Source organism: Hemitrygon akajei, chromosome 30, assembly GCF_048418815.1.
Source record: "Hemitrygon akajei chromosome 30, sHemAka1.3, whole genome shotgun sequence".
In the NCBI taxonomy this organism is placed as follows: Eukaryota; Metazoa; Chordata; class Chondrichthyes; order Myliobatiformes; family Dasyatidae; genus Hemitrygon; species Hemitrygon akajei.
The window spans coordinates 27304466-27320780 of NC_133153.1; the positions used below are offsets into that span (position 1 = coordinate 27304466).

The following is a 16315-nucleotide window of genomic DNA, read 5'->3' on the forward strand; positions in this document are numbered from 1 at the left end:
CTCTCTTCCAACACCTTAATGTATATAGGCAAAACACGCAGAGATGACAGCCATCAGAGAGGAATGAACATCGCGAGAGAGCGAGCAAAATCAGCCTGACCCTCGCCTCCTCACTCGGGCTGTCCAGCGCTTAAATTGTCTTCGCACTGGGTGGTACCTCGCTGTAGGACCCAGGCCCCAGCGCAGCGACACACCCCGGCCACACAGCCCGAAGCCATTCTCGATCTCACCAAACCTGCTCGGCGCTTGTAATGATCCAACCTCGCACCCGGGTTAGGTGGTCAGGCATCGAAATTCTTCCGTATCTTCTCCTCTCCAAGTCATTCACTCCAACAGCAACAGCAATACCAACCCTGTCTTGAACACATTGCATTTCGGCTTTGCGTTACACCACAGCTCATCCTTCCGATTAGCTTTGCCACCACTTGCTTCTTCATGGTTTGTGGTGATAGCTGACCACAATTTACTTCAGGAAAGGTGTTACTAGCAATGTTTTTAGTTGTATTTCGTGCCTTCTGAACTACCAATAAGCTGTTGCACAGCTTCAGTGAGGCTTGGGCCTACTACTCTCGCGACTCTGGAGTGCAGACCTAAGGACTCCATCTGGTTCAAAATGCTGCAATTTGCATCTGTTGTTTGCGTGATGTGTTTTTTTAAATCTTTCTCTGCGCAGTAGTTATGATCTTTTTTAAGATTAGGTTCTTTGGGTCTCTTGCTTTGTGGCTGCCTGTAAGCAAACCTATCTCAAGGTGTATAATTTATACGTTCTTTGATAATAAATGTACTTTGATTAATTGACATGTCCTTAATGGTGGGTAGGCTGTGCCGGTGATGCATTGACTACCCTTTGTAGAACCTTCCTGCCTGCTGCAGTGCGGCTTCCGTACCATGCAGTGATGCAGCATGTTAGGACGCTCTCTACTGCACATCGGTAGAACGACGTGACTATAGAAGTGCAAGATCCAGCTCTCTTCGGTCTCCTGGGAAAGTAAATGCATTGGTGAGCTTTCTTGACTGCGTAGGATGTGCTGTGAAGCCATGAAAGGCGATGTGTGTGATGTGCACCTCCCAGGGAACTGCTCGCAGTTTCCCACTGTGCCGCCGATGTAAATGGGGAGGGGGAGGATGCGAGTGGTGCGAGGTCTCCTGAAGCCGATTACCATCTTCTTTGTCTTGTTGACATTGTGAAAGAGGTTATTTGCCTGGCACCAGGCGTTGAGCTCTTCCACTTCTTATCATTGTTGGTGATGAACCCTACCAATATCATGTCATCAGCGAACTTGACCATGCGATTGCTTGGGTATTTGGCCGAGAAGCCATGTGTGAGCAGAGTGTACAGCAATGGGCTCAGCCCACAGCCCTGGGGATGTTGAGGATAATGGGGAGGGAGGAGCGGTTGTACATCCTGATTACCTGAGGTCTGTTCATTAGGAAGTCCAACAGCCAGTTACACAGTATTTAGACCAAGGAGTAGGTGTTTGTTTACCAGGGTCTGTGACTTCAGGTTACCTGACTCAGATCACCAAGTTCATTTGACTCCAGATGGGGAATAAATTATTGGCTCAGCAGTCTATATGTAAGAAAATCTTGTTATAGAAAATTGTCAAAATTAACGTTTGTAGACATTGAATTGATATCTTTCTGCATCTGGCATCAGTTGCAGTTGGATTAAGATCAGCACAGTTTGAAGTTGTGCACAGAGCAACGGTAAGGTCTTTGTACCTTTGTTGCCTTCTAAAATTTTCTACCAAAGCAATTTCCTGGCCTTTCTCCAGGTGTGGTATTCTCAGGTTTGGGTTTCATCTAGTGGAAGTACTGCAGACTTGAGATGTACTTCCTCTTAAAGGTTTCGTTACCACCTACCCTACCTTACAAGTGGTTTTCAAACTTGTCAGCAGATGAAATTCAAACACTTTCTTGATTACTTTTCCTGAAGTCCATATCAATAGTGCAGTAAAATATCTTGAGGCCAGTTTGCCTTCATTCTCAGATTATCCAGCAGGGATTCATTCATGTTCCTTCTTCAGAGGACCACAAACTTGTTGGAGAGTTTGAAGGTTTGGAAGCTCAATGACCTGGAGTGCTACGTTGGCTAGAGTGTGGCCTTTACACTTTGGCTCTTGGTAGGGTCACCTATGCCAAACAGGTCAAAGGGTAGAGGCCAGACCAAGAGTGGTCCACCGGTCCTCCAGATTCAGGGTTTCAGCTCAGGGCTAACAAACCAGGCTGATAAAGAGAAAATTGTTACAGAGACGTTGGAGAGGGTTCAAAGGAGGTTCATGAAAATGATTCCAGGAGTGAATGGCTTGTCATATGAAGAGAGTTTGATGGCTCTGGGCCTGTACTCACTGGAATTCGGAAGAATGAGGGGCGACCTAATTGAAACCCATTGAATGGTGAAAGGCCTTGATAGAGTCGATGTGGAGAGAATGTTTATTGTGGTGGGAGAGTCTTAAGACCAGAAGACACAGCCTCAGAATAGAGGGGTGTCCTTTTAGAATGGAGATGAGGAGGAATTTCTTTAGCCAGAAAGTGGTGAATCTGGAATTCTTTGCCACAGGCAGCTGTGGCGGTCAAGTCTTTATGTACATTTAAGGCAGAAGTTGATTGATTCTTGACTGGACTGGGCATAAAGGGATATGGGGAGAAGGCAGGAAATTGGGGCTGAGAGGAAAATTGGATCATCCATGATGAGATGGCAGAGCAGCCTTGATGAGCCAAATGCCCTAATTCTGCTCCTATATCTTATGGTCTTATGATGAGGAAAGCTGTGACCACCACCAGAGATGGAGGACCTTCACTGCTGCCCTAAATGCTACCAGTGTAATGGGCAGTAAGTAAGTATGTTCTCCAGAGTAACATGTATAACTTCACATTTAGCTTTGTATCTGGGTCTAAAGTGGAGTCATTTTGTACTGTGCCCTATTTGTTCTCCAGCTTGTAGGTTGAAATCTCATGAGTCACATTAATTGGCAGGCTAATTAGAGTAGGCTTCCCTTTGTCATTACTGACTAACGCATTTGCCATTTAATTGCACTTCATTGTGAATTACATTTATGAATGAAGGTATGTCACACTTGTCAAAGCTGAGGGGCAAACAAGCTTTCACAGATGGAATATGATAGAGATGCAAGCTACACCACCGTTATATTTTGTGGTAACCCAGTACATCAATATATTCACTAACTTTTCTAGGGGTCAATATTATAACTGTTAATAGAGTGAACACAAATAATGTCATACTGTGCCTCTTGTGAATACTGTGGAGAGGAATCTTGGAATAAGAATTTCAGATTTCAATTCAAGTGTTAACAAGGTTCCAGTGAAACATTAAACTGTCTGCAATAAATGAATGAATTTCCTTTATTAACCCTTTTCTCACTTGACAATAATTAAATATAAAAAGAAGTGTATCTGTGAACTTAATTATTATCAAACTCTCTATTTCCCAGATGGCTTATGTTTTATTCATTTTATTTCAATGTTGCAGGAACTCTAAATCCAAAGATAACTTTCAAGATGTCGGAAGTAACAATAAATGCCATTGGAAGGGTGAGTGTTTATAAGTTCCACCAAATTTAAAATATGCAAAGTTTCAACCAAAGTAACAGAGGTGTTGTTGCTTTTCTTTAGATTGCAAGTGTTGTCGACAAGGAGTTGGTCCAACCATTTGAGATTCTTTTTAAAGGAACTGAATACATTGCACGGGTTGGATGGACGCGAGAAGGAAAATAGTGCGTATGTTACTGATTAGTTTATAATCATAACATAAATGAGAAAGGCAAGAAATGTACGCTTCTTAGAGTACAAATTGTCTAATTTTAGATACTGTTCAGCCACTGTAGATCTGTGAAATCCACATGACATCATATAAACCCTGCTCTAAAATGTTGTATGGTCCTTCTCAATTTTGAAATAGTGGCGATCCATTCAGAGGTGTATACAGTGAAATACCAGATATTAAAGATCTCTGTGTTAAGAAACTAGGTTTTTTAGAAGGCACACTTCTTCAGTTACTGTTTACTTATTTGCTGTATTTTTCTGATATAGTAATTGTTTCATTCCTGTGTTATGTCAAACTATTTTCAGAAAGTATATATTCTGTCTTTGTGCTTCTGGAAGATCCGTGTCAAAAGACAGGGTATTCATTACTTGTAAGGCATTGAATACCAGGCTTTTGAATATTAATTCACTGGACTGAGTATTCATATATTGAGCATTATATAATAATTTTAAAGAGTGGGCCTACCTCAGTATGACCCTATGTTCCAACAAATATATTTTGGGATTCTGAATTTTTTTCTGTCATTAATTTTTTTTGTGTTAAATTTTATACAAGGATTATGGGACTGGTTAAATTCATCCCAGATATTTTTTTTAATTGCTGCCTTTCTTTCAATTGTATAAACCCTGTTTATTAAAAAATCAAATCAAACTAAATATTGTCAACATATCTGAATGTGTAAAATACTGGTTTTCTCATAGCGCCTGGGCCATCCTGTTGGATCGGCCCCAAACAAGGCTCCAGATCGTTCTGATCCCCCCTACTTTGTTTATCCCAGTGGTGGGTGATGCAGTGGAACGGCAGAAGCTTATGGAATCTGTGCCTGACAGCATAACACCATTGATCATATATGAGGAAACAACAGACATTTGGATAAACGTAGGTACCAGCCACCTCTTTAGTTCATAAACTAGCTGCTGTCATAATCAATATTGTGGTTGAGACATTAATATGGATCCGTTCACCCTGGCTAAGCCACAGATGTACAGTGGGTTGAATATGCAGCTTTCTCCTCTTCTCTGCAGGTCCATGATATACTTCATATTTTCCCTCAAACTAAGGAAGATGAAATTCAGTTCATTTTTGCCTCTGAATGTAAAACTGGTTTTCGGCATCTCTACAAAATTACAACTGTCTTGGAGGAGTCCAAGTATAAACGGTCCAGCGGGGGTTCCCCATCTCCAGGTAGGTACTCTTTGGGAAAACAGAGCCTTGCATGTTGTTAAACCTGAAACCATGTGTATTAGCAGCTATTAGAACTCTTATTTCTTTTTCCCAAAACAAGATCTGGGTTTTAAGGTATTTCATTATTCAGAATACATTGTAAGTAATAAAAATTGTTACTCTGATGAAGTCCTGATGAAGGGTCTTGGCCCGAAACATCAACCGTTTATTCCTCCCCATAGATGCTGCCTGATCTGCTGAGTTCCTCCAGCATTTTGTGTGTGCTGCTGTTATGTTAATAATTTATGTTAATTGTTGACTTCAAGTTTAGCATTTCAAATTCAGGAGTGAACAGAACTGAGGTATATGAAAGAGAGGAGTTTCTATTACTTTTCAACTTGGTCCTCCTTGTTTGATCTTACACATTTTTGTACTGCTGTAATTACTGAATGGAAGTCTGTGCTTCTAAAACTATTGTGAATATTTGATCTTGAATGAATTAGTCCTGGAAAAGCCAATGAGCTGCTTAATATCCCATGTGTTAAAGATGCTGTATAAATACAGACTGAATTTAGTCTCTCAGCCCAATCTTTACTGGGGCTATTCTCCCTCTACTGCCACTGGTTTGTTTTTGCATCAGTATCAATACTGGAAGAAACCCACATGGTCATGGGGAGAAAGTACAAGCTCCGTACAGACAGCGGCAGAATTGAACCCCAGTCACTAGCACAGTGATAGCGTTATGCTAACACTACACTACTGTGCTGCACTCAACATATTGTTTTCTCTCAACATCCGTCCTGAATGACTTTAATCATATTTTAAACACAAGAAAGTCTGCAGATGCTTGCGTTTTAATCATACTTGATACTTCAATGACATTTTATAAAAAAATTTAGCTGAATCAGTAATTTCCATTTCTGTCAGATTCCAGGCTTTCTCCAATTGTTGAATGACTGATTAAATAAAAAAGGTTTTCTCCACACATTCCAGATGCAACCCATAAATACTTGTATTCCAATGTATCTATTAAGTGAACATGATAGTGAGAAATTAAATGTGCCTTCAGTTCACCTTTTCTTAACTCCCTGATCTCAGTCCAGAATCCTTTAAGATTTTGGGATGTGTTTGAGTCTGGGAATACCCTAGATATCTTTTTACCTTCTGCTGTTCAGATAAAGATTGTGCTCTTTTGAGGCTGCTCTCCTGACGGTACTGCTCCCACATAGGTACTAATTTGAGAATTCCAGAACTTCTCCAATGATGATAAAATGCACATTAACAAAATGACCTTGTATGCTTAGCCTGTCACCACTACTGGGCCATAGGCTACGGACAGTGGCTCACCGGAGTCTTCTGTCCTGGGCCAGTCTTTCAAATTGTCCCCAGGTGTCCTCTCCCAGGAATGAGGTCTTTGGAGCTTCTGTCGGCACTTCTGTAGCACTGGGTTTTAACAGAATGGGGTTGCTAGCCCCAGGCCGAACCCTCCTCCTTTCACAACCAGGCTTGGGACCGTCCTTGGTGAAGATCTAGTTTGCTTAAGCTCACAATTGTCTCTTGAGCAAGTAATGCTTTCTCTGCAAAAAGATTGTGCTTGGACCTTAAATACTAATGAAATCTGATTTAAAGAAATGTTAAGTTAGTTCTTAAAAGTTCTAATTTACACTAATCTACCATGAGAGCTAATTAATATACCTACTGTTTTCTCAGATGACTTTAAATGTCCAATCAAAGAAGAGTTACCTTTGACCTCTGGAGACTGGGAAGTGCTTGGGAGACATGGGTCTACGGTGTGTACCTATTGTGTTAGACAATGACAACTGTAGAGGAAGGAATGTTTGTTTATTTTTTTCACAAAAGTTCCATGAGACCATCTTCATTCTGTATATGAATGATTTGTGGATTACACAAGAGCGAATTGCCATTATCCGAATGGCTATAATGTTTGGGTAGGGGGTTGGTGGGGCGTGGTATGCTTCACTAGTGCAGTGTTCTTGGAAAGGGAGATATCCTTGAGAGGGCAAGAAGAGAATTTGATTGGTTAGAACTAGCAAGGAAAAGAGAATGTGATGGGAATCTTGAGTGGAAAGTGGAGGATCGATTTTACAGGAAATTGCAGAGAGGAGCAGATATTGTAAAAGGGTGATGTTGGGAGATTATTGGCGGGGATAATATTACACTGAAGGATTGGATCGGGAGGAATTTCTTAAGTGTATTCAGGACACCCTTGAAATGTTCACAGTCCAGCTAGATAAAGCCATGTTTGGACCTAGTGCTGGGGAGTGAAGTGGCCTAAGTGGACCATATTCCTTAAGATTTAGATGAATAAGAAAGGCAAGGAGATAAGTTATACTTCTAAGAAGGAAGAGATTGAACTTCTAGGGAAGAAAGAGATCTAACTTCAGTGGATGAGACAAGGTCTTGTTAGGATATGATGAAGCAGTTGCCTGACTAGCCACGAAAGTTTGTAATGAAACAAGAAATGATCTTCAAGTATGGTACTATGCAAAAGTCTCAGGCATATATATGTAGAAAACTGTGCAAAAATCGTAGAGATATGCTGTATACATCTCAGATGCCTGAGGTTTTTGCACAGTACTGTATTTGTCAACGTGGAGTAGAGAGCCGGTTTGTAAATCTGGTGGGAGCAAAAGAGGTTGAGAGTGGCGAGGGTGGAGCACCATGGGAAGGTTATGGGACAGTTGGCAGAGGAGTGCCAGGGCAGGGAGGGGGTGTGGCGTGGATGCAGACCCACCCAGCCCTGAGACACCAGACACGGTCATCTAATTCCAAACAATTTATTGATCATTACAGAATGTCTCTGTGTTGCCTTCCACTCCCTCCCCTTTCCCTTTTCTCAACCATGATTCCCCTCTCCCTGCCCCCTTCCCACTCTCAGTCCACAATCGAGACCCATATCAGAATCAGTTTTATCATCTCTCACATATGTCATAAGATTTGTTTTTTTTTGTGGCAGCAGTACAGTGCAATACATAAAATTACTGCATGACTGTGCAAAAGTCTTGGGCACTCTAGCTATACATATGTGCCTAATACTTCTGAACAGGACTGTGGATAGCATCTTGTTTCTGTGTTAATATTTAATAACACAGTCTGGATTGACGTTTTCTCAACTCGTGCATTTTTGACAGATATGGGTGAATGAAGCCTCTCGCCTGGTTTATTTTCAAGGTACTAAGGATACCCCATTGGAACACCATCTCTATGTAGTGAGCTATGAAATTCCCACAGAGGTTGTGCGACTGACACAGTTAGGCTACTCTCACAAATGTTTTGTCAGCCAGGTAAAGTTTCCATTTCACTGCCTCAATGTTACTATCACTTATACAGCTTGTCTCTAACCCTTCTTACTGAGATCTTTATTTAGAAGACTTGTTGAGGAAAGTTATACAAATACAGTAACGGTAAAATAGTATGTGAGGGGTGGTTGATAAGTTTGTGGCCTAAGGTCGAAGGAGTCAATTTTAGAAAACTTAGCACATTTATTTTTCAACATAGTCCCCTCCTACATTTACACACTTAGTCCAGCGGTCGTGGAGCATACGGATCTTGGACCTCCAGGAAGTGTCCTGGAGATGAGTTATTAACTTCAAACTTTCCGCATTATCAGTCAAAGAGTTGAACTGCATGTGCATGTAACAAGAGCTATATAACTCATCTCCTTCTACCCTAGGCCATGAACTTATCAATCACCCCTGCTGTGGACCAATGCTGACTTCTACAAAGGGGAAGTATGCTCCACGACCGCTGGACTAAGTGTAAATGTAGGAGGGGACTATGTTGAAAAGTAAATGTGCTAGATTTTCTAAAATTGACTCCTCCTACCTTAGGTCACGAATTTAGCAATCACCCCTCGTATATCATATACTTATTGAAGCCCTCTGTTGGTCGGGGTAAACCACGGACATTGTGTCCTAGCTGTCTTCGTGATACACAAGACAGGCTGTGTTGCCTGGCCTGCCCATGTAACAGGCTCGTCCTCTCCACGCAGCTGATGAATCCATCGCAATGTCAGAGGCCAATACAGTTTAGCACTAGTGGCGTCACAGGAATTGCTAGTCAGCATTAAACTCAGCATAGGACTACTTTAGGGGCTCCAGCTCCAGATTTTAGCAGCTAAGCCACACGTGAAGGCTGGGAGCCGGACTTGGTTGTCAGAGGCTATTTGAGACACACCCCATTAGGAGTACGTATTTAATAGGTAATGGGAGCTTGTCCCCATTACCATCCCAAGCTATAACAACTTTAAGGACCCATTATTATATAATTCATAATAATATAAAATAAACACACTGTGCTTTAATTTGTTATGTTTATATTTATACATAATATAGATTGTTGGTATCGGGGGGAGACATTTCAACTGCTGCATTAGGTTAATGTGCCTTTATTATTTCTACTGGAATAGAGTTATAATTCTTTCTTTCCTGTTTGCTTATAGAATTTTGATATGTTTGTCACCAAGTTCAGCAATCAGGACCACCCGCACTGTGTACACATCTTCCGTTTATCTGGATCAGAAGAGACCTCTCATTGCAAACGGAGAGAGTTCTGGGTCACGATGTTGGAGTCACCAGGTACTTTTGCCGCTGTTAATAAAGCGGAATGCAGCAAGTCTTGCTCTTGTTGTTCTGGTGAAGCTGCATGTTTTGTCATAGTGGCTTTGTCAGAAATTAATACCGAGAGGGTTACAGGGAAATGGAGATCAGAGCAGTCACAAGTATAAAGGGCATTCACTGACAGCTAGCTTGGCAAAAAGAGGAGGAAGTACAGCATATTCTCAATGTTAAAGGATTAAAAAGGATGCAAGAAGGTTGGGAATGATGGTTTTTGTGCACAAAACCTTTAGGATGGTTGGAAGAGTTGACAGCACAGTTAATAAACCATAAAGACAGAAAATACTCTTTCAACAGGTTCTTCAGCCTTTGTTGAGGATGCAAAAGGTATTTAATAGAACATGAGTGATTGCACTTGTGTATAGATTATAGAAGGTGATCTTATTTTTCTGAAAATAAAGGTTGGACTTTTTTTAATTGGAAAGGTTCAAATGATAAATGTTTCCAGAGGCTGAAGGTTGAGTAGAAATAGCACCAACTTCCCATTAAAGCACCGTTTTTTAAAAAATTTTCAGTGCATTAGATGTACGGGAACCTAAATTGAGTGCGAACGACACAAGGTTGTTACTAAGCCTACACAGGATCTCAGTCCAAAATGCGGATTGTTCACACTTTTTCATTGACGCTGCTGAGTTCCTCCAGCACTTTCTGTGTGTTGCTTTGGATTTCCAGCACCTACAGGTTTTCTCGTGTTTGTTGGCCTACACAAACTGTTGTCTGCAGCTGGAATTGGGACACCAAATATATCCAGTGAGGATGGGGCCTTTGGAGAGGGTACAGAGGGCATACGGTAGAATAATTCCAAATATGAGTGATCATAGTTGTGTGTGTAGACCAGAGAAGGTGGTCTTTCTTTTTTTTTTACAGAAAGATTTGTGAAATCTTTAATTGTAAAAGTTTCCAGATGCTAAAGAGGGAGTAGAATTGACATCAATTTGTGTTCCAATTTCCAGTGTTACGTTACCTTTGTTAAGCACAAAACAATGTAGTTTTATAAAGAAACAAGCTGAAGAGGGACATATCCCTACCACTTTAGAAGGGAATGGACTAGACCACCAACTTTTACGAGCCCCATTAGCATCAACTATCCCAGAAGATGGAGTGCAGAATCTTGATGGCTCTGGGCCTGGACTTGCTTAAGCTTAGAAGAATGAGACGGGATCTTACTGAAACCTATCAAATATTGAAAGGTTTAGATAGCATGTTACTTGTAGTTACTTGGAGAGTCTAGGAACAGAGGGCGCAGCCTCGGAGTAGAATTCGTTGCCACAGACGGTTATGATGGCCAAGTCATCGGGTATATTTAAAGCGGAGGTTGGTAGATTCTTGATTATTTACTTACTTATTGAGATACAGCGCGCAATAGGCCCTTCCAGCCCTTTGAACCTTGTCACCAAGCAACCCCCAATTTAATCCTAGCTTGATCACAGGACAATTTACAATGACCAATTAAACTACCAACCGGTATGTCTTTGGACTGCAGGAGGAAATCAGAGCACTCAGAGGAAACACATACGGTCATAGGGAAATGACAGCGGCAGGAAATAAACCCGGGTTGCTGGATAGTAAGGGCATAAAAGGTTACAGGGAGAGGGCAGGAGGGTGGGGTTGAGAGGGAGGGAAAATAAATCAGATGTGATTGAATACTGGAGCAGACTCATTGGGCTTAAAATCCTAATTCTGCTCCCATGTCTTATGGTCCTATTCCAGTGGAATTAGGGACTTGATTATTGGCTCAACCATGGGGGAGAAAACAAGAGGTTGTAACATTGGATATTGGACTGTTACAGTCAACTCTGTGCTTCAAGGATAAGCAATTGGAAAATGTGAAAGCAGTGTTATAAAGAATGGCTTTGGGAGTTGATTAAACTGGACTTTGAAAGAGGACTGCACTTGCTGAATGGCTCCATCTATAATATTCTGAGATTCATGAGATTAGCCTGGCTGTTGAAACAAGGGCTGGTAAAATTCTTGGTTTTGCCTGAAACTTTATTGGATGCATTTCAGGTTGTCTTCAGGGGTACATTCCTCCAGAGATGTTCAGCTTTCACAGCAAGTCCGGCTACGTATTGCATGGAATGATGTTCAAGCCACATAATCTACAGCCTAGAAAAAAATACCCCACTCTCCTTTACACGTATGGCGGCCCACAGGTAGGAATATTTCCATCTCCTTTTCAGAAACCTCTGCTATGTTATTTTCACTAATTTTTGAACTATATAAAGGTAGACCTGAAGATCAAACCAGTCCAAAGTTGGAGGCCTGGTGTGTACGAGTCTGAGATTCTGGGAACAAGGACTAGAAGTGGCGTATTCTGGGGCTGAAGTCTTGCCTATATATATGTATATGTGGGTCGGATGGGAAAATGACTTGTTTTGCTGCTGTGGTTGCTGTTTGTGTTCTGCGAAACATTGTGGGCGTGCTGTCTTAGCATCAGACTGAGTAGTGACACTTGCAGACTGTCCCCAGCCCATCCTTCAGTGTGCTGGTTGTTAGTGTAGATGACATATTTCACCGTGTGTTTCAACATACATGTAACAGATAAGTGTGAGCCTGAATCTGAGACATGACCTGCTACCCTGAGACAGAATACTTTCAATGAATTTCAGTGTTCAGCAGGGTCGAGCCATTGATCTGGTTCTTAATTTATCTGGTATGCTTAGACCAGCACCCCACCTACTGGGACCGTTGATGCTGATGGACCCAGCATGATGTTTGTCGAAGTTGGTGAGCTGGTCCATTCCCCTCTGAGGTGGATGGGATATGTCCCTCTCCTGTTGTAGTATATCTTCTTTTCCAATAGTTTGGTCATATTATTTTACTTTCATCATGTAGTCTACTACTGTGACTTTGTTAAAAGTTAAAGTCTGTCCCGAGCCTTACAGGTTCATCAGGCCGGTGCTTATGCCGGTTTCCGTGGCGTGAAGCGACTGAGAGTTCGAGACCCCCCACCCCCCGGATAGGATGTTAGTCTATCACGAGGTTAACCCCCAGCATTTTGCCAATACCCATTTTCAACTGGGTGGACTGTGGTTAAGTGTCTTGTTCAAGGACACAACACACTGCCTCGGCTGGGGCTCAAACTCACGACTTTCAGATTGCTAGTCCAACGCCTTAACCACTGTGACTTAGTTGCTTTATTTATTGAAATACAGTGGAATAGGCCCTTTCAGTGCTTCAAGCTGTGCTGCCAAGCAACTCCCAATTTAATCCTGGCCTAATCACGAGACAATTTACAACACCCAATTAACCTCCCACCGGTAGGTCTTTGGACTGTGGGAGGAAACCCACGCCGTCACGGTGAGAACGTACAAACTCCTTATAGGCAACGGCTTTTATTTTCCTTTATTTATTCTGATACAGTCTTCTACTTGACTGAAACAGAAATGCACTCCATTAAATTAATTTTTTTTTTGTAGGAGCTCATTCCCCCATTAAGGATATTTGGATGTCTTTTGTTGTTTTCCTTTCAATGGCTGTATATTATTTTCTCCACTCACACCCAAAAGACTGTCTGTTTAGCTGCTCAGAAGTTGGCTTCTGGATGGGGAGGGGGGGGGGGGGTGCTTCTCATTCAGAATGAAGTCGATGCAGAGATGACCAGTCCAGTGAAGAGAAGAATGTGAGCAGGTGACTTTCAATTGCAGGCTTTAACAGCTTCTCCCCCCCCCCCCCCCAAAAAAAAACGTCTTTTAGTATTTATTTTATTTTCCATATTATCATCACGTTTTGGGAAGGGATGTTGATGCTTTTGCTGCTGCTTGTGGGAAGGGAGGTGGGAGGGTTGGCTACTGAGTTTCTATCACTCATTCTATGGGGTTTCTTGTTTCCTGGATATCTGTGAAGAACACGAATTATACGTTGTATACTCTATACATTCTCTGATATTAAGTGAACCTTTGAAGGAGTTACTTCTGAATTTTATGTTGGATTTCTTGGTTTAATAACCTTAATGTTGTGTGTCTTTTTGGAAGCATTCCCTCAGTATTTACTTCCTCAAAACCTTTTATAAAGCTTATGTTTTTGCTTTATTACTTATTCTATGAAAAAAACTGATTTGGACTAAGAATCCTTAAAAATGTTACCTTAGAGACGAAGCTTTTTTTTTAATCCCGTAGGTGCAGCTGGTGAACAATCGCTTTAAGGGAATTAAATACTTACTCCTGAATACACTGGCAGAGCTCGGCTATGTTGTGGTTGTTATAGATTCCAGGGGATCCTGTCACAGAGGCCTTAAATTTGAAGGTGCCTTGAAATACAAAATGGTAGGTAGAATGTTCTCCTCTTGACTTAAGTAAATTCAGTTTGCCCTACCGGGGTGTTGGTAGGGGCAGATACATTAGGGGTATTTAAGAAACTCTTGGATAAGGCGCATGGATGGTTTAAAAAAACTGGAGGGCCATGTTGGAGGGAAGGGTTAGGTTGTTTACGGAGCAGGTTTAAAGGGACAGTATAACATCTGAAGGGCCTGTACTATGCTGTAATGTTATATGTTCTATGTAAATGCGGACCTTCTAAACCAGGTGTTCACACCTTTTTTATGGCATGGACCCCTACCATTAACTGAGAGGTCCATGGGCTCCGTTGGGAATCGAAACCTAGACTATAAGAGCATGGTTCAGCCAGGTGATTTACCGTAGATTCCGGACTACAGAGCGCACCTGATTTTAAGCCGCTGGCTCTAATTTTAGAAATAAAATCATTTTTTTAATTGTAAAGGCCGCACCGGATTTTAGGCCGCACCGGATTTTCGGCCGCAGGTGTCCCACGTTGTAATATGAGATATTTACACAGAAAGATATTACACGTGAGGATTTTTTTAACTTTTAATTAAATCCATATGGTAACAAAAACAAATACATATTGCAAATGCTTTTTTTCGAACCGTGCCCGTACGCGGCTACTTTTAAATATACGTTGCGTATACTTCTTTACTGAACAACATTCCAATATCTCCTAACGACTGGTAAAAAATATATATACTGCAGCCTACCAGGAAAAGTTATTGATACCTTTAACTTAAAAGCAGAGTTCGCTCAGATCCAAAGCCGCTCGCGTAATGCGCTCCCCCCCCTCCGTCCCGTTTCATCGCAAACGGCATTTAAAAGCAGCGTTCGCTCGGATCCAAAGCCGCTCGCGTAATGCGCTCCCCCCCCTCCTTTCTGTTTCATCGCAAACGGCATTTAAAAGCAGCGTTCGCTCAGATCCAAAGCCGCTCACGTAATGCGCTCCCTCCCTCCGTCCCGTTTCATCGCAAACGGCATTTTCCCACAAGACACCGCGAAACCGGGTGTGTCGTCATAGCATCCCACGATGTAGTACAGAAAACAAATATAGTTTAAACTAAGTAGGGTAGGTAGCACAATGCTTCGAGTATTTTCCATGTTGATGAGGGTGAGTACAAATGACTGATTTACAATAATTTAATTGTGAAAGTGCGCTTGATTTATCGTACAATTTCATTGGACCTCTGTGAACTACTCATCAATTTTATTGGTCTACTGTTACGAGGCAAAATGTTTACGAGGCGGCATGAAAAAAATCATGCATTAGCCGCTTCGGATTATTGGCCGCAAAGTTCAAAGCTGTTCAAAATGTGGGAAAAAAGTAGCGGCTTAAAATCCGGAATCTACGGTATTTATTTATCGAGATACAGCATGGAATAGGCCCTTCGAGCCACACCCTGATTCAATCTGAGCCTAATCACGGGCCGATTTACAATAACCGATTAACCTACCAACCGGCATGTCTTTGGACGATGGGGGGGAACCGGAGCATCCGGAGGAGACCCACGCAGTCACGGTGAGAATGTACGAACGCCTCACAGGCAGCGGTGGGAATCGAGCCTGGATTGCCGGTGCTGTAAAGTGTTATGCTAACCACGACGCTACCGAGCCACTGGTTTGACAAGATGTAGCAACTGAATAACTGGTGGCACATAATGCATCAATTAGTGCTGCAGCCTCTCATCTCCAGAGTCCCAGATTCAATCCTCACATTGCACATTTTCCCGATAACTGCATTGGATTCCTTCCACCTCTCCCCCAAACATGTGCCAGGTGTGTTAATTGGCTGCCTCAAATGATCCCTTCATGTCGCTATATGACTAATGATCAAAGGGGGAAATTAGTAGACTTGAGACACAGGGCTGTCATAGTGCAGCAAGGAAATAAGCCAAAAGGGGTTTCTACTTGGAGCCAGCTTGAGTTCAGAGGGCCGAGTGGCTCCTCCTGTGCTTATCCGACAAGTTACTGCAGTCCTATCTGCTGAATTCCCTACCTCCTAACCCTAATGCAGTGATAGGGCAAAAAGTCTGATCACCTTTTGGCTGTGATGAATGAAAAAGGAGAAGCAAGGACACAAGTTGCTCTGGAGAAAGCTCCTTATATAGGCTTTTTTTTTGTGTGTGTATGTGGCTGCAGTCTGGATTTTGAAATCCATGGAAAAATGAGTTGCTTACAACTGATGACACAGAAATCTGCTTTCAAGATTTTCTGCATGTCATGGTGCAGATTTCCCCTTTTAATCTGTGAGGTTAGATTGAGCATGTAACCTTGAACGTTTCTTGGCGACGCAAGAGATTCTGCAGATGCTAGAAATCCAGAACAACAGAGACAAAATGCTGGAGGAACTCAGCAGGTCAGGTGGCATCTATGGAAAGGGTCTCAGTCTGAAACAGCGACTCTTTATTCCTTTCCTAATGTCCTGCCTGACCTGCTGATTTCCTCCA

At 42.1% G+C, this 16315-nt stretch overlaps 1 protein-coding gene across 5 annotated transcripts in view; it reads left to right on the forward strand.

Annotated features, from left to right (window-relative positions):
* The window catches only part of LOC140718900 (dipeptidyl peptidase 8-like), a 72751-nt gene that overhangs the window by 42683 nt on the left and 13753 nt on the right, over positions 1-16315 (forward strand). For 4 of the 5 annotated variants that reach the window (XM_073033181.1, XM_073033180.1, XM_073033179.1 and 1 more), the window contains 9 exons: positions 3491-3552; positions 3634-3734; positions 4486-4663; positions 4810-4969; positions 6659-6738; positions 8101-8253; positions 9411-9546; positions 11593-11738; positions 13704-13850. In XM_073033181.1, the coding sequence (XP_072889282.1) occupies positions 3491-3552; positions 3634-3734; positions 4486-4663; positions 4810-4969; positions 6659-6738; positions 8101-8253; positions 9411-9546; positions 11593-11738; positions 13704-13850 (1163 nt within the window). The remainder of the gene's footprint in view (positions 1-3490; positions 3553-3633; positions 3735-4485; positions 4664-4809; positions 4970-6658; positions 6739-8100; positions 8254-9410; positions 9547-11592; positions 11739-13703; positions 13851-16315) is intronic. The other variant, XM_073033183.1, reaches the window with a different exon arrangement.